The sequence below is a fragment of the Camponotus vicinus genome, unplaced genomic scaffold (assembly GCF_025532165.1).
Source record: "Camponotus vicinus isolate PSW18456_S1 unplaced genomic scaffold, iyCamVici1.0 SCAF_13, whole genome shotgun sequence".
Classification (NCBI taxonomy): domain Eukaryota; kingdom Metazoa; phylum Arthropoda; class Insecta; order Hymenoptera; family Formicidae; genus Camponotus; species Camponotus vicinus.
Genome location: NW_028141949.1, coordinates 13,407,002 through 13,428,296, shown reverse-complemented (window position 1 = coordinate 13,428,296; position 21,295 = coordinate 13,407,002). Strand labels below are relative to the sequence as shown.

At 34.8% G+C, this 21,295-nt stretch overlaps 1 protein-coding gene across 4 annotated transcripts in view; it reads left to right on the top strand.

The window, feature by feature from the left end:
* Carpa (Carbonic anhydrase-related protein A) overlaps positions 1–21,295 on the top strand; it is a 167,896-nt gene that overhangs the window by 123,907 nt on the left and 22,694 nt on the right. For all 4 annotated transcript variants that reach the window (XM_083086384.1, XM_083086383.1, XM_083086382.1 and 1 more), the window contains exons 6-7: positions 862–1,053; positions 15,846–15,941. In XM_083086384.1, the coding sequence (XP_082942510.1) occupies positions 862–1,053; positions 15,846–15,941 (288 nt within the window). The remainder of the gene's footprint in view (positions 1–861; positions 1,054–15,845; positions 15,942–21,295) is intronic.

Here is a 21,295-nt window from a genome sequence, read left to right as displayed (position 1 = left end):
TTTGTGAAGGATCATATTTCGTGGAGGCTGCTGAAGGCTGAGACGATTCTATATTAATCTATTATAGAGAGATCGCACGAGAAAATCTGCGAGGAAAAAGGAAGACGAGGAGGAGAAGAGAGGCCAAAAATCTATTGCAAAATAATAAGTTATCTCCCGACGACTTTTGCCGACGTGTCTTTCGCGGGCTAGCTTCTCTCCGAGGTTACCTCATTATTTCTAACTGATGATGCCATAATTCAGGTTCTTGGCGACGTACAAGAAAATGGACTTCTCCCCGGCCTCGTCTTGCACTTTGCCGAGCTCCTGTGCGACATGGCACCGTGTCTGGTTTTGCTATTCCATCCAATTAAATGCTTAATCAATTATCCCGCGGACGACGAGTTGCCGCCCTTTCTTGTAGACATCTTTGCAGCCGCGCTCTTATGCAGCTCATTACGATAAGGCGAAAATCATTGTTTGCGAATCTCGTTCTAAAGTACATGGAATTAACATTAAAAATCTTGCGTATTACCATTTTGTAAAAGTTTGATTTATATCAAGAGAAAGGTGAATCAATTTACTTGAATCTGTTATCATTCCGTTTCTTACAGCTTTTACCACAAGTTTAACGATTTGTCATTTTTCTAAAATACTTGTGGATTTTCTTCTCCTTCAAAAATAATATTTATCGTTAGATTATTATATTGATAATATTTAAAGATACTTTGATATCAAGAAATATTTTACGAAAATATATATTATTCGAAATATATATTTTTCTATCTTCATTGTATCAGCTGATATGATTATATCGCAATTTAATTATGAATAATTAGCAAATTACGAATAATAACAAGCTTCCATCTATTCTGCCTTCAGATTTCCGGACATTTACACAATACTGGGCAGTTCCTGGTGTTTAGAGCAGACAGGGAGGCGAAGGTACGAGTCAATATAACGGGTGGCCCTCTCGCCTATCACTATCAGTTCGAAGAGATATACATTCACTATGGATTGGATGATGGTCATGGTTCCGAGCATCGTATCAATAACTACGCTTTCCCCGCCGAGGTGAGTAGCGCATAAAAAAGAAGTACATGATATAAAAATATAAAATCCCTCGGCTTGATTATGCATTAATTAATAACAGTTAATTAAATACACCGCGTATAAATAAAATAAAATTATCAATTAAATCTGCTCATCGAATATTTCATAATTAAATAATACCTGGTTTAATTTTAATAAAAGATAATAATTTTAATAAAAGAAACCATTTACTTTCAGTTATATAAATAAGGTTTGTTGAAATTTTAAAATTTTACATAAGACGTAAAATTGGCTAAAATTTTTTTCTAATTTAAGATATTTGCTCTCTAGTTGCATTTTTTTTTTTTACGAAATCGAATGCATAAATCAATCCTTTTGTATCAGTAACGGAAATGGAATTAATGCAGGTAATAGAAACCATTTTCGGATTACTTAGTTAAGCGAATCGCAGATTTCCGTCGTATTTATTTAAAAGTACTTGCATTTTTTATACGACAGATTCCGTTCACATTTGTGGAGATCCATTTCGGAGATTAATTCGAGTGTTAATTACAAATTTATGTACGTTACAATTCCCGTATTGCTCATAATAGATTCTCTTTTCCTTTGAAAAAAAATCTATATGGATGCTAGAAACGAAATAGCATTTTGTTAAGTGTTACTAAAGAGATTGGAAATACGCGTCTCGATTTTTCGTAAATAAGAGAGATTTTTTTGCAGAGTCGATGATGCAAGAAAAATGTTTGAGCTTGGCGTGAAACGTTTGCGTGGAAATTTGCGTAATTGCTCGCGTTATTAACTAATTACAGTTCATTGCATGTATACATCCCTCTGCAGTGAAATAATACTTACTACTGTAACGCACTCTCGGGTTTTCGGTTACGCCAACCACAAACACGGCACGGACAATCATGAAATTCTAATCACGCCATTATCCTAGCAATCGCTTTACAAAGCGACAAATAATTAGGATTATCATGTAATTTGCAGTTTGCCAATTAATTATAACCGCAATGATAGTAGCCAGGGGTGTCTGTGCGACACAGGCACAAACGGATCTCTCACCGATCTCCCGTAAAATTTTACATATTGGCGAACGTGATTTTATTCGCGAACGAGCGCTACGCAAAATCATTGCCGTGAAACGAGAGCGGAGGATGACCCGGGAGTGACGATATAATTAATTGAAATTAATTACGTGCCGGCATCGTAACGAGACAAATTAAACATTCGTTAAACGGGACATGACGGCGACCCAATTAACTATGACCCGTTTATTCCTCTCGAAAAGCCAGTCCACATACGTACACAGTTCGCTTCCTCTTTCTCTCTCTCTCTCTCTCCGTGCAATTCAATTTTCTTAAATCCACAAAATAATGTGGCGCGATCCGCCATCATCGACGCGCTAAGCTTCTAAACCGGAAAACGAAATTGCGATGACTTTGTCGCACCTTGTTACTATTTTTGCTTTCGATCGTAATGATATATCATATTTAATGCCAAAAAAAAATATTTCGTTATTTGTAGAAACAAAGAAGTCGTTATTTTAGTGAAAAATATATATATAAATATTACCAAATTATTTATTACTGTTAGTTTATGCTTCAATATCGTAAAAATTAAAAATAATAACAGAAATATCAAATTTTTGATTGTTCAAAATAGTCATCATTTGCTTTCGTGACAATTTTTTTTTAAGTTGTTAGTGATGTTTGATTCTAATAGTTTGATTCTATTTGCAAATACTGCCACATAATTATTGAGGGAAATTGTAGGGAGAGAAATATATAATACGCATTTACATAATGTACATTGTTGACAATTAGAAATTGTTTATAATTAACACGATTACATCAAAAACTAGTAATAATATAGTATTGAAACAAGTATTATAATAGTATATTAACTAATAATATTATTGTAATTAATAATATTAACTAATAATATAATAATAGTATATTAATTAATTTGAGAACCCAAATAACAAATAATTTACATTTTCATATCTTACGAACATGAGTAAAACAGCTAGAGAGAATAAAAAACTTAATCGTTTACTTGCATTTTCTATATTTTTTGGAAATGATATATATTTTCCGATATTGCCACTTTATATCCTCTTTATATTAAACCATTATTATACATTAAGAAAATCTATCTTTATATAAATTTCGCTTGATGGAATATTTCGAAAAAAATGAAAAATAAAATGCGATAGCCCTGGGATGATTAAAAATTGAAAATATACGCAATATTCTTCAAAAGATGAATAACGATGGAAAAAGTCGCAACGGGATGTTGGCGAATGGATCCCACACGAGAAAGGTATTACCAAGCCTGCTAAAAAATGAAACTTGCGAGCGCGCGGTTGAATCGACGGAAATGTAATATCGATTAGTACTTCTCGTAAATACAGGTCGGAGGATACTTTTCTTGTCCCTTTTTTCTTAATGACTAAAAAAAAGGCAGATTAATGAATCTGCGAGACCGGGGGTAATTATCGAGAATCGATAATCAAGAAGTCTAAATGCATTTGTAGGATGTCGTAGAATTGGTGATACGATCCCAACACGGATCTCTCATTTATTAAAACTCGGTGTACGTAAAATTCAATATGCCAATAATAACCAACTTCCCGGTCGCAGAATTCTCTCAGATGGCGATAATAAGTTGCAAACGTCGGCGATAGTTCAACTCGAGTATCGCAAACACGGTTAAATAAATAAGCTGCTAATAAAAATCTTATTTATAGCTTGCAAGATCGCCTTTATCGGAGTTATTATAGATTTTTTCTTTTATTTGCCGTGCTAAAAAGCATTATTTGATTAATTTTAGATGAAAATTCATCCTTTTCTAGCGTATCTATGTCGTATATATTTGGATAATTTTATATTCGCGTCTCTCTTCAATAAATAATTATAATTGCAATTATTTTCTATTTGCTATTTCTTAATCCTGCTTGGAAATTAATAAAAAGTTACATACATTAGTCACAATTTTGCAAGTAACTATTTCTAAGTTTAGTAATATATAATGCTTCGATAAAATTGATGCTGTTTAAAACCTTTAAAAGAGATTTTATTTAAAGCAGCATTTTTTATTTTAGACTTTAATTTATAGAGAAGTCCTGTAATATAAAAGCTCTTTCTTTCTCTCTGCTTTTTTTATACAAAAATACTATAAATAAATTCGTATAATTGCGAGCATAAATCATTTATCGAATGATATTGTTAGAAGAAACATATTTTTGTAATACTAGCGCATTTTTAACAGTATCAATTTTCCAAAAGACTAATCTCTCAAGATTTTAAATTTTACAACAGTGTGAGTTATCTTTATTTGGAAGTAAGATTCAATTTGCTCCAAAACCTGACACGAAATATACGCCATAAAGTAAATCCGGAATATATCGATCTCTTATATATTCTTCTACATGTATGCACGTATATGTATTATGATATCAGGCGTATGGAAGAATGTCGAGTATCACTTGGCCCAACATACGAAGAATTTAGATACGTAGTTTCCAACTCAGGGATATATTTTTATTTCGACATGCATAGGAATCCTCGTACATGTAGTTCCAATCTTGACGCGTCGAGCTTAGATTTTCCAAGAAATCGCGACTTGGAGAGGAAGCTCTCGGAAGGACATCGTATATCAGGAACAACCTTCTTTCTCTCGCGTCTATTAAAATGCGATCACCGTGATTTAGAAGGCTACACTAAGAGGTGGAAGAGAGGTAATTTACGAATTTACATTGCAAGACACCAAGGAAAGCGCCGAAATGCGACCGCCCATTATATCCTCAGTGAGCAACGGGTTTTCAATGGTGTCGTGAATCAAAGCCAGTCACGTACCATCGTATGATCTACCACCCTCTCGTCTAGCTCCTCTACGTCGAGGCTGCCGACTCTATGCGAGCGTATGTGAATTAATTTTGTAGCCGCGAGAAGAACGGCTCTGATATTTTCCCGTTTGCTTCCTGCAAATCGATCTTGATCTCAAGTGGAAGAAGGTTTATCGCGCAAAAATCTAATCTCCAGGATTAAAAACTATCTTTGAAAATTTTAGTGATAATATTATTTTGAAAAATCTCTCTTTTATTCTACATTAGGGGATTTTCTCAAAGCGAATCGAGGCATTTATTATAGGCACTTGAGCTGAAGATATAGGGAATATTTGGGAATATTGAAGAGATGGAGTTAGAAAGGTGCCAATATTAGATAGATAAATACAACACGATAATTCGTGGCATGTAACATTGTAGTCAATAAAGAGAGCATAACATGTTTATTGATCGTTAATTCAGTACTCCCCTGGGGAAGAGCAAATACAATTATATTCGGTATCGCCATACGCGGTACATTATGCTAGGTGTACGATAATGCTCAATAGGCTTCTGTGTGTATTCAGTGACAAAAGTTACTCGCTCAGAAGAGAGCCTGCCTTCAATGGAAATAAACCGATATTCGTGAATCGGGACTGCAAAATTAAATGTCGAATTTCTCCATGATTATTGTCCCTCGTGATTGCAAAATCGAAATATCTGATGCAATCGCGACTTTATAATATCTATACTTTATTAAAATAAGATATATCTCTTTTAAGCACTTTATTTTCCAATTAAAGTCACATTGTCGTGAGGGAATAAATATTTTTTTTTTTTACTGATGATCCATCAGGCAAAGCTCGCAGCTCACGTGTACCACATGAGTTTGTTACGCGATTTGCATTCAAATGTAATAGTAGCGTCGTTAGCAACGGCAACGGCGCGTTAAAAAGCCAGGTGATTAATCAACGACGGTGAAGGGCTTGCATAGTCCTGTAGCGTCAAAGAGACGCGAATAATTCAAGCTGCGGAGCGGCATCTTGGCTACGCAAACACAACGCTCGCTAGATCATGGCTGTGTATTGGTAGCGCGCATAATGAAATCTGCATTAATACGTGTTCCGAGGAAATTCTGAGAGGGAGGGAGAGAGCGAGGGGAGAGAGGACACAGTCGTGAACGAAGGGGTGAATTGGCGGTTGATGCGGTTGACGGTTTAGCCGGGGTGACGGAGGGGAGGAGGCTCGGTTTGAAAGCCCTAATCCCTGCAGGACAAGAGAATTCCAAGAGCCGGGACGCTCTTGGAGAGCGAGTCTGACCCGTACGTATTTGAGGGACGAACCGCTTTGATGCCGAAAGCCTACTCGAGCAACCAGCTGATGGAGTGTCTCGCGGCGCGTCCCTGAAATGAAGTCCATTCCCCTCTCCGTCCTCCTCGCACTGACGTTCAGTGTACTGCTGTTTAGCCGGGTTGGACAGGCCTCTGTCGAGACCTATTCGCGAATTTATGGCCGCCAGGACCAAATTGGACAAACCGCACGCACTGTGTAGTATTGTCCGCCATCGATCACGTAAAAGACGTCTCGATTTTATCTCACGCACAGTCTCTTCGAGGTCTGGAAGAAGATTTATTTAGAAATAATATACAAAGAATATTTTGATCTCTAGGTATATGATCTGCAAATGTAGAAAAGTTTTTAGGGCAAAAATTTTCTATTAAACAGATTGCACAAGATGCCAAAGATGATAAGATAAAGACAAGACAATTATATTGATATTGAAAATTTTTGAAGATTTCAATCTTGTCTTGGTTCGAATGAAAAATCTCGTCTTGTGTTGTGTCTGATTTATATTAATAATTTTTACTTAATACTCAATAATTGTTGAAAATATTATATGTATTTATAATATTATAATATTTATAAAATATTATATATATTTAATATAATTTATAATATAATTTAAGCTAATTGAATGCAGACACACACACACACAGATATAATTAAAGAACTGCGTACATGCGCAAAATTTTATGTAGCTAAATAATTATGTAAAATCTTATATTGTTTATTGTTTATTAATGTTTCTAAATTTATTATAGTAAATGTTCTTATTTATTAAATAAAATTTTTAAAATTTTTATATTATAGTTAATTTTTCTCATCTAATTTACACATATATTTATTTTAGCCTTATTTAAAAATCGGTAATCTTGACAAAACCAATAATCTCTGTCTTGACAATCTTAGTCTTGATATAGTTTTGATAATTAATAAAAATTCTTATCTTGATTTTGTCTCGAATTCGTTTCGAGACAAGATAATGCAATATCAAGATTATTTCTGGTGTCTTATGCAATCCTAAAGCAGCTACGAATTTGTCATCATCTGTTTTTTATGCGAACTGAAATTTGTGTCTCTGCTCGATAAAAAAATGTAATTACTGAAACTTTACTGCAATTTACACAGTACTAGGATAATTTATTAATTAAAAGTTTCTAATTTTTACAAAATTATGTCTATTTATACATAAATGGCAGAATAATATTTTACCGTCGCTTTATATAAATAAATATTTCGCTTTTTAAAAAATACGTCGAGAGAACCTATCATGCTGGTCTGCAATATTAATTGCGAAAAGTCTAATTAGCGAAATAAGAGCGCGAATAAAACAGTTTTCTTTTTCAGAAAGATTTCTCCCTTTTTTCGATTTGCTACCTCTTAATCCGGTTTTAATTTACAAGCAAATAATCCGGCATTTAATTCGCAAACTTGGAAAAATTTAATCGACCGATTAATTTCGGTTTTTAAAACCGAAGTTGAATGGTGGTAGTGCAAATGCGACGTAGGGATGCCGAGGGTCCTTTTGATAGGAGCGGCGCTCTGACAGCCGGTATACCCGCTAATGGTCAAACAACGTGGCACGGGATTCGAGTGCTATGATTATGCCACCGAAGCGTACACAAATTGACAGGCATAATTGGTTTAATTTCTGCATGGCGTCCAGCTTGTGGAACGCGGCCGTTTGGAATTGTCTGGGAAGGACGCTAATACCTTAAAGCCTGTCCCGTCGCTATCAATGCACTTCATCGCCCAAATAGGGAACGCGCCAACATAACAAAATTATATTCGTACATTAACTTGCATTCAACGTTAATTATTGATTAATTATCGTTGATACTAATAACAATTAAACAGAAATTGCGCAAATGTTTTTCACGCCAAATCAAAACGATCAATAAAGCAGACAACTTGTAATTATCCTCGTATAATTATTTCCCATATAATATTATAATATTATATATATATATATATATATATTTTTTATAATAGAGATTTCACGAATTGCCTCTCAATTGCCCGCCAATTGATTTTCCAGCTACATCATTCGGTTTACAGCGAAACTTTTTTTACCGGGGAAACGACTCTACGCACGAGCGCGTGCTGAACATATAGAGGAATAAAGGGAAATCCGAAATGGTGGCGCGCGTATATTCGTTTAATTATTCCGCGTCGAGCTTTAACTAGTCGAGAGGCCCTAGCGGGCGTTTCCGTAATTGTAGTGGTCGTTTATAGTTGAACGACCCTCGTCGCGTCGCGATTGTGTGTTGTCACGGGCTGCCTCTCCTACTTCCGGTTTGTGTTAAAGGGTCACCGGGGCTCGAGGATCATCCCCTCGGCTCTTTTCGCGCTCGTAAAATCTCCCCGTGTCATGCTCTCCCTCTCTCTTTCGCTCTCTCTCTCTCTTTCTCGTCTCCTTGAACGTCATTAAAATTTTACGACCGACGTTACATATTAAAAACGCAGTCTGTAAACTCCGGCGAATAAATTAATAATCGCGATATTGATTCGACTTAATTGGATCGCGGGACGCTTCGGAACCTTATTAATTAATTTTCCGTGTGTGTTTATTCTATACTCATTATACGCGCAAATGATGCGTTGTCCGTTACATTTTCGCCTGTTACACGCTCTTTCGTTTCCGTTTAATAAAATCCCGGTTGTCCCACATGCGATAATTGATTTAATTGAAACGAAACCGCCGATAAGCGGCAGTGACCGCCGGCCATTGTCATAAGTGCTGCTCGTACATTATTCGAAATGATGGGAAAATTGTTGTAACGAAGAAACGCATTCATATCGACGTTTAAATCGCAGCAATCAAAAGCCCTGCGCAAACACAGATAGACGATATGCATAATACCCGCGTCGCAAGGAGAGCTTTTTGCACGTCGTTCCGCGAGGTGAATTAAACCTTATTAACGACACCGAAACGTAATTAGCAATAATTTGAAAGTATAATCCCCTCTCGCGTTCAATTAACGCCGACGCGACATTCACGGACGGTAATGGAGCACTTGGCGGTTTTTTCAAGCAAGATGACGCAAGAAGACGCATCTACATATGAATAGTAGGGAGACTCTCAGGATGCCTTCGTGTGGCACGTATATATATACGCATCTGCATATTAATGCACGCGTATCCCCGGTGTCACGTCGTTGTGGCCGCATAGAAGCTCTGTGTGTCTGTGCTTGTGCACTCGTGGGTTATTATGGAGAGTCGGTGGGTGGCTGGGTCGATGGGAGGGAGAGGATGCGCGACATTACAGCTGTATATCTATCATACTAGAATAGCGCATTGTGCCAGAAATCGTGATGGCATGCCCATAGGCCGCAAGAACGCATATAAGCGCATCCCCTAATGTGTGAATTATCCTCGCAAATGCGAGAAAAAAGGCATGAGTAACAACGATAAACAACGTGCGAGATTGCGCCGATGGAGATAATCTTGTCTAGGGCGATAAAAACGATCTATCAAGCGCATCCCCTTTTAAAGGAGTCGAAATGAAACGACTAGGAAGAGACGCGTTGTCCGAAGAGCTCTTTTACATACGATTTTCACGCTTCATGTTTCTCAGAATTAAAAACCATGGAATGAATTGTAATTCACGCCTTGTATATTTTTATATTTATGCGGTAAATATTATACGTAAGGAGAGAAAATGTGCCAGCAGTCAAAGCTGACGTGGATGAGACGTAAAATTGAAGTAAATATTATAAATGTCGGTGAGAACGGACAATCAATACGCGCGGGGTATGAATTTTCATTGACGCTTTAATGCACCCATCAAGTTGCGGCCATTTTATCCATGATGTCCCCGTCCATTTCCTGGCGATTCGTTTATCTTCGGCGTTAATGAGAAATTAAATTTCGCGGGTGTGTAAAACGGCAGCGGCGGGGTTGATTTTTAGGCGCAAAATATTTCGACACCCATTGTATCACTTTTATATATCGCTTTACACAATATCATAGCTTACAATTTAAAAAAAAAACATTCATTTCTTATTAAATGATCTGATTTGAGTAGTTTTAATTACTACAGTTTTTTTTACAATTACAGTTATTTGTTTACTGCTACGTTAAAATAATTATACATAAAATCTCGTGCAATTGCAATTCAGAGGATAGAAATTTTTACAATTCAATGGATAGAAATTTTTTTTTCAACGATAAGAGTTTATTTGTTAATTTAATTACAACCTCTTTGATTTGTCGAACGTTAATTATACTGACAATACGTTACATTTTGTTGTCGAGGGCCTCTTGTTTCGAATCGAGTCATTTTAATCCTTCAAAGTGTCGCAGTGTGTTTGTTATGAATTTGATTTTCAATATTTCACAATTGTTCAGTTTTTTCGCATTTTTGTGCTCGAATTGAAATCGGGGAGGAGAGAAATCGATTCCAAATTTGATAAAGATATTTCACGTCGTTCAGCGAATGCCTTATAACCCGACCTTGCATATCTCGAGAGGTGCCGATTTTTCAGTTTAATACGCCAAACCCCTCGCGATTGCACTCACTGATTTCACACTCGATGCAGCGAATGAACTGCGCGTATCGAATATTCATATCGGCCGTGACTCGCAGAGCGTTATCATCTGCTTCCAAAGTAGAGGCATACGAAGAATACGCATGACGCTATGAATACGAAAGCGTATCGCGCACACCCGATTAGGAAAAATAGATCCATCTTTATTCTATAATTTTATTTTAAAAAAGAGATTTTTTTTTAAATACGCGAATGTACATAAATAGCAGCATTTAAACAGAGGTTGATATATTTAGCGTATTTTTTTAATCGAAATTATATTATTTGCAAAAGTGAAATGCGTGATGCAGATTGTTTGTAATCAGATTTGGACAAGTTTGCACATCCGAGACAAGTTTATACATCCAATGCGAGCAGCTTACATTGCAACTACAAGATAGCCTTAACAGATTATGGCTAAGATAGATTAACTAGTGCCATTCATACCGCATTGCTGTTTATTACTATGCTATACAATCGAATCAAATAATTATAATATTAAGTTATATTAAAATTAAATTAATTATTAAATTATAAAGTTATTTAAATTATAAAATATTTATATATTTCTTATAAAATCCAAATATAATCAAATCAACAATATTTATATATTTTTTATATTTTTCATAATATATGTGTCTCTTTTAAAAATTAAGTATCTTGTCTGATCATTTACGTCTTTTTCCATTTTAATTTATTTATAAAATTTGCCGGCTTTCTTTTGTGTGTGTAAAATTAAAGTACAAAATATTTAAATCATTTAAAAAATTATATTCTTTATTAAATTATGAAATTGTGCAAAATATATTGCTTCGCACACAAGTGTATTGTAGACATATTTAAGAAATGTCGCGCTTAATGAGGCCAGTAAAATAATTTTCACCATGACAGTATCGCAAAAGTACTTTTTAAAAAGAAAATAATGCGCTTACTGAATGCGTTTGTGCTTGCCCGTCCGTCGCAGTCTTCGCAGCGTAGTGATTATGCTCTAGTGGCGGGCAAAGTGGCGGGTAAAGCACGAGGAGGCGGTCGTGAAAGAGGCATCGGGTAAGGATGAGAGGCAGAGTGCAGAAGATACGATGAGATCAGATGGTACACGTGAAGTGTAGGTACTTAGAGGAAAAAGAGGGCTAGCTCGGCACTTCGCGGGTTACTCGCGGTGAATTCCGAATTTTCAGGGCGTAGCGAATTTCAGAAAGCTCGGCCATATACCGCCTTAGAGCTCGGTCGTCAAGTAGGATTTTGCTCGCCCGTGACAACGAATTTTAGGATCACCGCGTGGCTAAGAACCGCAGAATTTTACTCAGGCTCTTTCGCGATAGTGGAGGGACTAGAATAGGGGTGCGCAAGGCACAAGACAAAACAATATTCATAAAAATGCTGTAGTGAAAATTTTCGAAAACTGAAATCTTGTTTGGTCTTGAGTGAATCTTTGCAGCGAAAATCTCATCTTGTTTCGATTTTATTTAATTGTAGCAATTTTTATTTAATATTGAATAATATGTTTAAAATAATATTTATTTAATATTTATATAATATTATTATTTATATTAATTATATTATTACTATAGCTTTTTAAAAAAATCAATAAATAATCTTGACAAAATCTTAATAATAGTGACAATTTTAATTTTCATCTTAATATCTAATTAAACATCTGGTCTTGATCTTGTTTCGAATTTTGAGACAAAACGATTTGAAACAAGTCTTGATATTTCATGCAATCCAGTCAAAAAGAGTAGTTTTTGAATAAAAATTTCATTTATATTTTATAATGCAATTTATGCTACAAATTTATATACATATACACTTTATAAAGAATTTAAAACATTATTTAGCCTTATTAAAATATATGAAACTATTCAGCTCGCGTAAAATTTGTTTAATTAAAGCGAAACCGAAATGTTAACCGCATTTTATATTGTTATATAAAATATTTCATTTGCTGGACAGTGGGAAAGAAGCTTAAAATGGAAAATATTTTTATTATAGCCTACTTTATAATACTCAAGAGGGTAAACTTGCGAATTTGCATCAGTAACATTATAACAAGCATGCTGAAAGCTGATTTGTTGAATACTTGTTAAGAACGTATTTCTCCCTTCAGTCGTATTGATTGACTGTACAAGAAAATGTGAATCTGTGAAGAAAAAAAAAGTCGAGAGAAAGTTCTATTTATACAAAATTAAATATAGATATATTAAAAGAGCACTCGAGCATTTACTTTGATGAGAGATCAAGTAAATTATGCGACTGTCGCCAGACGTAATTGCAAGATTTTGAATTTATTATCTTTAAAGAAAAGAAAGGAAGAAATGTCGACTTTACATGTCTTAACAAGATTGTTTCGAGTTTTGTAAAACTTTTAATAACAAATGAATGTGTTTAAAAATAACGTATTAAAACGCTTATGCATGATAATGTTACGTCTTTTCAGATATATTGGTAAAAGTTGTGGTTATGCACGCATACATGTATTCCTTAAAGCCAGTTGTAGGTAGATAGTGTCCTGAAATATATTCATGCATTAAATTTCATGAAGTTTAAATGAATGCTTTCTGAACTCTCCGCAGACGCTGTTGTTTTCGTACCTAACTTGCGCTTCTGTTTGCCTGCGATAAATATTGAAACTTTCAGTTCGCATGTAAAAACTGTCAATCAAACGTCGAAATAAGTCGTTTTGCTGATTCACTTAATTTTTTCTTTCTTAAACTCGTTGAAGAAAGTTACGTCGAGCACAAACTTTGCTCTCGGTTTCACGTTGTCGTGTTTTACTTTTTATCCTAAAAATAAAAATTGAGAGATAACAGGGAAAAAATATAGCGAATCGAGATGCGAATTATGCGTTTAACTTAAATGTATAAAAGTAAGAATATTACCTGAATGGAAAATGTATTTCAATGACAATAAAAATATTAATATCTTTTATTATTATTTAATATATTTATTAATATATTTATTATTATTAATAATGTTATTATGATGTCTATAAATATGAATATACATTTGTAAATTAAATGCACGATTGACATTCTTAATTGCTCGTTTTATGACACGAAGCAAACACGAAATTAATCCATGTTTCTTTAATTTTATTAATTTTATTAATCCATATTTCTCCTTTAAATTTTCAAAGTGCATTAAAATATGGTCATATCGTAATTTTATTCCCGCCCTGTCAATATTACGTCAATAAACCATCTGTCGCGACTCGGCGCGATTGAAATAGAATCGCGTTTGAGAAGGTGCAAGATTTTTCGATGTTCCACGTGACGACGGGCGGGTCCTCTACTTCGACGAGCGAAACGCCACCGACAGAAAAATATCTCGCTAAAAGGCAGAGAAGAGATGAAGGGACGTGCTGCAAGAGGAGGGAAAGGGGAGGAGGGGAGGGAATTTCACGAAAATGAAAAGAAAGAGAGAATCTTTCCTATTCCTAGTAGTACGAGTCGTACTTTGATCAGACGCAGTGGATTTACACTCACTCCCGGCAATTCCTTCCTCTTCTCTCCTCAGTCAACGCCACTTCTTTTTCTCTTTTCCCGTGTACCTCGCATCCCTCTCTCTCTCTCCCCCCCCCCGTATTTTATATCCTTGCCCTCTTCTAGCGGCATATCCGCCGTCTTTGAAGAAGAACTCGTCACATCGCGGGCATTTCAGATACCCCTAGGCATAACCGGAAGTGCCGTGGCAATGCTATTATCTAGTAGAAAGAAACAGATGTACAGTTACGACGAAGAGGGACAAGATGGAGAAGATACAAGGGAGAGGGAGGGAAAGGAGAAAGAATACGATCAAAGGAAAGCGATCGCGACGAAATCCTTTTCCTCGCGAAGAAGACACGTACACGTCGCGTCTTTTCCGCGCTTTATCCAGCATACGGAACTTATAGCGGGTGACATTCGCGGGGAATAAGACACGAAACGAGATGTATGTCCCAAAAACAAGATACATTTCACGAGCGACTTGGTTTCCGTTTCTCTATAAACTGAACGCCGATGACAGATCCGTCTTGCGACTTACCTGAATATATACTATAAAGACATCGTTGTACGTTCTAAAAGAATTACAGCGCGTATTTGTCATTAAGTCTTATCAACATGACAATTACAGTGAAATACTTAGATATTTGTAGCATAATAAATAGCTTTATTTGACTTTTATAAAATATGAAAGTAAAGAAACATCTGAAAAACGAGATGCGATCAGATATCGAAGAAAATCTTATTTTCGGAAATATTTTAATATTTCTGCAGGAAAAGCAAAAATACACACGCGCGCACACACTTGTATATGGCATGAAGGAATATTTTTATTTACCAAAACACGAAGATTCTAACATGAGAAAAGGCGCACAAAAATGCCAAAGGAAAAGTGCATCCACGATATGGTATGCGCTTAAGAATCTTGGTGCTCTCTGAAGTTTATATACTCGCATAAGAATGTGATTTAATAGGTATGTGTCCGATGAAAATATTTGTGGAATATTTATTTGAAGCATACAAAATGAAGCCCTGAGTATCTCGCGAACATCGCATGAAATATATTCTGGAATTTTTCATCGATTTCAAATTTTAATATCATCGAACATACCATGTAAATCTAAGAGTGGCCGATTAAAAAGGTATAAATAATAAAATATGAATTTTAATTTTACGTGACATAAAGTCTCTCATATATATATGTGAATTTTCTAAAAAAATTTAATTAATTAATTAATATCTAAATCATTAAGAAATTTTTTTTTCATTAAATAGATACTCTTAAATTAAATATAATATAAAAAATTGCTCCATATTTAATATATCGTACGTGACGTTTAATTAAGCGCAATAGAGCCAGCAACTGTCTGCGAGAGACGTGATTGTAGCGACTCGATCTCGAAAATAGATAGAGGCAAGGAGCAACGAGATGAGGAAGAGAGAGAGAGAGAGAGAGAGACAACGATGCGGGGGCGTAATACGAGGCATCGTCGGGCACGAAATGTTCCAGAATCTAAACTCTAAACTCGAGAATTTGTTCGTGCGAGAACGGAATTTGTCGGCGTGATCGCATTGCGGGATACACGGTTATGCTCCGCCGAGAAGTAATTTCTTTGTGGTTTTCTGTTGCAGATACAAGTCTACGGCTTTAACGCCGAGCTGTATCACAATATGAGCGAGGCGCAGCACAAGAGTCAGGGGCTGGTGGCGATCTCGTTAATGGTCCAGGTGAGTGAATTTTTCATCGAGCTCTCGACACCAAAGTTTTCGTCCATTTTTCAAATTGTTTTAATCCGCGACAGTCTTCCGCGCTATAAATTACAGCCACTTAATTTTGCGCACCATTAATAAAGGCGTAATTAGATCGCGCGGATCTTAACTCCGTCGTATAATCAATACCGTAGAGATAAGATATCGTGCATAAGAGAAGGCAAGTAAGGGGGAAAAAATGTCTCGTTTACACGATCCGTATCGATGATTCGATGATGCGTTTAATCCAGACCGAGGCGCACAAATTAATAATTATGTCGGCAGTTAACACCTCCGTCGTTTCCCATCCCTCGACTCTTGTCAAGCCAACGTGTTATAGCAAAGCCCGTTCCTAACAGGGCATATCGTGATACTAACTTTCGACTTTGGACCGCACTTAGCTCCCCCTTTACAAATGCATTCGGCGTAGCAGAGATTACGGTAGTTAGCGCGTGACAGATGCTAGCCGCGCTAATAACGCTCGTCTCGCCACGAAATAAATGAATATATTTGGATATACAAATTCCTTCGAGTTTAATTCTTTCGCGGGAATCTTTGCCGGAACTGCACTCGCACGAATATATTAAAAAGGTAATTTAATAGGATCTGATACAATTTTCTCGATAATGGAAGATAACGAGATCAAATAAATTTTGCCAATTTAATAGGATTAGGTAAAATTATGTCGAAAATAGTAAAAGATAATTTCTCGAAAATAATAGAAGATAATTTTTCGAAAATTTTCTTGAAAATAATAAAAGATAATTTAATGGTGATAATTAACGTAATTTAATGGCTGATAAGTCTTGATAATTTATATAATAAGATCTGGTAAAATTTTCTCTAAAATAATAAAAGGTAATTTCTCGAAGAGAGAATAAACAAATGCCCACAAACTTGTTACTAAATTTTTTCTATGCGACTAAACTTCATTTTTAGTTTAAAATTGTATCGTTTAATTTTCACCCTCATAAAAATTTTAATTTTTACTCTTATAAAAAATACAAACCATTTTCTCTGGAACGGTAACTCGGTTCATTTGAAAACTTGCATATTCGTAATTTACGCGTCATAAATTTTATCTTAAGCTAAAAATAAAGTCCAATCTCGAATTGGAAAAAAATTTAAGCAATAATTGTCCACACTTTTTTCTCGAAAATAAAAGATAATTTAATAGAGTCTAAATTAAAATGTTATAAAAGATAATTTAATATAATCTAAGAATAAATTGTAATAATTTAATAGGATCTAATCAAAATTTCTCGAAAATAATAAGAGGTAATTTATCGAAAATTTCCTGGAAAAAATAATGAAAGTTAATTTAATAGGACTTGATAAATTATGATAATTTAATAGAACCTGAAAATATTTGTTCGAAAATAACGCGCTGAAAGATGCGTATATGTGTAAGAAAGAAAGAGAGAGAGAAAGATAAATGTTTCCGATAGAAAAAAATGTTGGTAAAGAAACTCGCATAAAATGTTGCTTTCAAAGTACGGTAAAGTGTAGAACGGTAAAGTTTGTTAAATAGGCATTAATTATATACACCTCGACAATAGCGAACATTATCCGTTATTTTTTTCAAACAACATGCCTTGGCAGCTCTTACATTTCCAACAAACAATATCATTATTATGGCATAATTATTTCGGTCGAAGAACTGCGAGAACAAACACGCGGTAACTTTCCCAAGACGCGTAGAGCTTAACACAGGAATAAATTCCAAAGTTTTGAGAGGAACCTTCTGGCTCCGCATGCCAGTTAAATCTGCGTCGCGATCCTTCTATCCCTCGTATACGTACATCTCTCTTTCTCTCGTCTTTCTTACTCTTGTCGATTTATTCCTTCTTGTTCTTCTCGATATAAACACCGAATCGTTCTGTTGACGGTTATCCTCTATAATAGACAATCATGGTGTTTACACGCTTGTCGGTTGGATGAGAGCACAATAAATCTCGATAAATCGACAAGTTTATCAATTGTATACATTGATATAATTTAAATTAATATATCTCGTTCTCGTAAATAATTGCCGTTTAAAATATCCGTTTAAAATAACCGTTTTAAATATTATAAATTAATATTATAAATTTTTACTTGTTAGATGAATTATATAAATCATAATAATAAATTATAAAGTAAAATTCTTTTGTCAAAATGCAACAATACGATGCATTATCTTAGAGATTTATAAACGTAACAATGTGTTAATAATAATGAAATATTTTATTTGGATGCGATTCATACACAAATAGGTAATATCTGTAATACAATTTTCAAATTACATTTGCGTTATTTGCAGATGTATTATATTACGCAACATGCTATACATTATACATCTTACAATAACTGGATTTGCCATTATATGTTTTTTTGCATAGTAACAGTATCGGATGCGCGAAATGTATGTATGCATGAAGAATAAATCGGATTGTGTCGATCAAAGCGATGCGATTTTAATATACAGAAAATAACGAACACATTTTATCAGTATTTTCCTCTCTTCGAGTAGCAAAATTATTACCGTGAAACAATTATCTTGCTTCAACGCTCATGGATAACTGTTTCCAACAGCTTCTTGTAGATCGTTTGCACCAAATTTGCATCCTTCAATGGGAAAACATTATGTCATATTAATTTCTCTTTTCATAAATTTCTCTATTAAAATTCTCTGGCAAAAGAATCCCACTTTTAAAGAGAGGGAAAGGGAGAGAGAAACGTCTGGTAATAAATTATATGCAAATATCAAAATTAATAATACGTAATATATTCTTTCATGTTGATCTAGTATTAAAGTTTCTTCTAAATAAATTTGTACAGGATACGAGAAAATTGGAAATTAAAAGTTAATTGATCTGCAAAGGAGGAATATTTTTCTTTTTGGGAAAAATAAAACATTTTTAAAAGGTTAACACGGTTTTAACGTTTTGATTTATATGAAATTTTATTTTGAACAAAATTAGAGCAGAATTATGTTTATTAAATACATACATATGCGTGCACCTTTCGTTCGTAAGAGCCACGAGGGCGCTAACAATTTTTAACCGTGTTATTTTCGAAGAAATAGGAAAACACGAGCCAAACTTATTTCCACATTTTTCGTCGAGGGGAAGTGGAATATTTTTCGCAATTTAAAATATCACAATTTAAAATGAAAGAGATTATCGTCACGTAATACCTCTCTCTCTCTCTCTCTCTCTCTCTCTCTCTCTCTCTCTCTCTCTCTCTCTCTCTCTCTCTCTCTCTCTCTCTCCTTCCTTTTCGAAGAGAGCTTTCGAGAAGAAGGGCGCGATATAAAAAACATGCAATAACTACTGCCGACCCGACTGTGTATTTACCTTCGGAATAACTTTGAAACTTTCACAACGACCTTCTGTTTCTCGAGCGACGCTCGCTCGCACCCTCTTTTCAGGGAGCGGTCTTTTCCGTCCGTTTTTCGTCTTCCTTTTTGCAACTTAGCCTTCGAAAACCGCGGCGGCGAAATGTCTTCGACGATGAAAGAGAGAGAGCAAGAGTGCCTATATGCATCATAACGGCTATAGGACGTAACGACGCACTTTGACTCGACAAACGACAGCAACTTTTGAATATTTTTAAGGGGATATTTACGAGCGCGCGCTCTAAGACGACGGTGATGGCTGCGAGACGATGAAATGAGAGTTCGTCGACGCGATAATGCCGAACATAATAGCACTTTTTCCACTGGAGTTTACAGCCGCGTCGCTACGTGCGCCATTACATTAGCTCTCGTTGCTTGACGCAACTCGTCTACTGATTAATATGACAGATAAGTTATAAATATTCAATGCAGCTTCGGAGATACGCGCGAGGAACTTTTTAGTAGCTTCGATCTCGAATTAATTTTTTTTTAATGGAATTTATTTCGAACGCAATAGAACGGTGTAATGTATGCCCTACATTCGCTTCAGTGAAATCAATATAAAATACACTTGATGAGCAGATTTTATTGGTAGTTGAAGTCCACAAATATTTACTAATATTTACGATAAATGCACCAATTTTTTATTAATTGAAGTATTCTAATTATGAGATCAATTTTTTAAAAATATTGAAAAGGATATTTTCCTCGAATATCGATAATGTCTCAAGTAACCATATTTTATAAAAATAATTTTTTTCAATTATAAAATTCGACGAAACATAAAAATTCATATTTTAACTTAATAGAAATATTGATTGAATATTTACAAAAATTGCAGCTTTCTTTACTTCTTCTAAAAAAGATATTGATATCCATTTGTAATGCCTTGACCTTCGCCTCTTCCCTCTATTCCTAATAGTTTTCCCTTAATATGTTTTATTTATTGTCTGTCAGAGAAAATAATAACGCCATATTACCTTTATATGAGGCATTTTTGCATTTTTAAAGAAGTATATCGAATCATATCATACATATTGAATAAAAATTTGTACATGTCACGGTTATATTTTATAAATTATAAGTACCTTCAGAGAGAGAAATGAATGAGAACATAATCTAACAATTTTTTGTATATTTTTGCCAATAATATTTTAAATATTAATATATATGTCAATATTAATTTTATATATTATGTTATATAATAAAAAAATAAAAAAATGATTAGAAATTTATCAACAAATTTTACAATTTTTTTTCCTTAAAAATTATTGATTTTATAATTTTTCTAATGTAAAATTGCATTTTGCGGTTGATCATCTTGACTCGTTTTAATAACATTTACTGATAAGCTCATTATGTCTAGGAATGACTGGTGCATTTTCTTGCCTGGAGCGTAATTAATACGTAATTAATATATTACATGGTTTTACTCTATATTTTATCGCGTAATTTTTTGCGCAGTTATATATAATTGTGATATTTAATTTTAAACTAAATATCTCAACGCGCAGAGGGAGAGCTCTGCATTTTATTCGTGATAAATGAGGAAAAGTTTGGAATGTCATAAATTAAAGTCTGTGCGCATAAATAGGAAATATTTTAGATGATGACCGCGAAGTAATTTTCGCTGCGAATTCTCCTAAATTTCAATGAGGCCAAAGTATAATTCGGATAAATACGCGTCCGAGAAAGGTCAGCGTTTTGAATAATCCCAAAGCGTACACTACGGCATCATCCTTCCTGGAAACCTTTAACAGGTGCTCGATCTCCCGACGAATAGATCGTAAAGGCGTGTCTGGAGGCAACGGGGTTGACGACTGTAATTCAAACGGATTATACCCTGGGGTGTCTGAGGGATGAGATCCAAATGAGTCGGTACCCCAGTGATAACGTCGGTACTTCTACGATCTCGGCTCTAGACGTATTCGGTTTTAACGCGATATAATAGTGA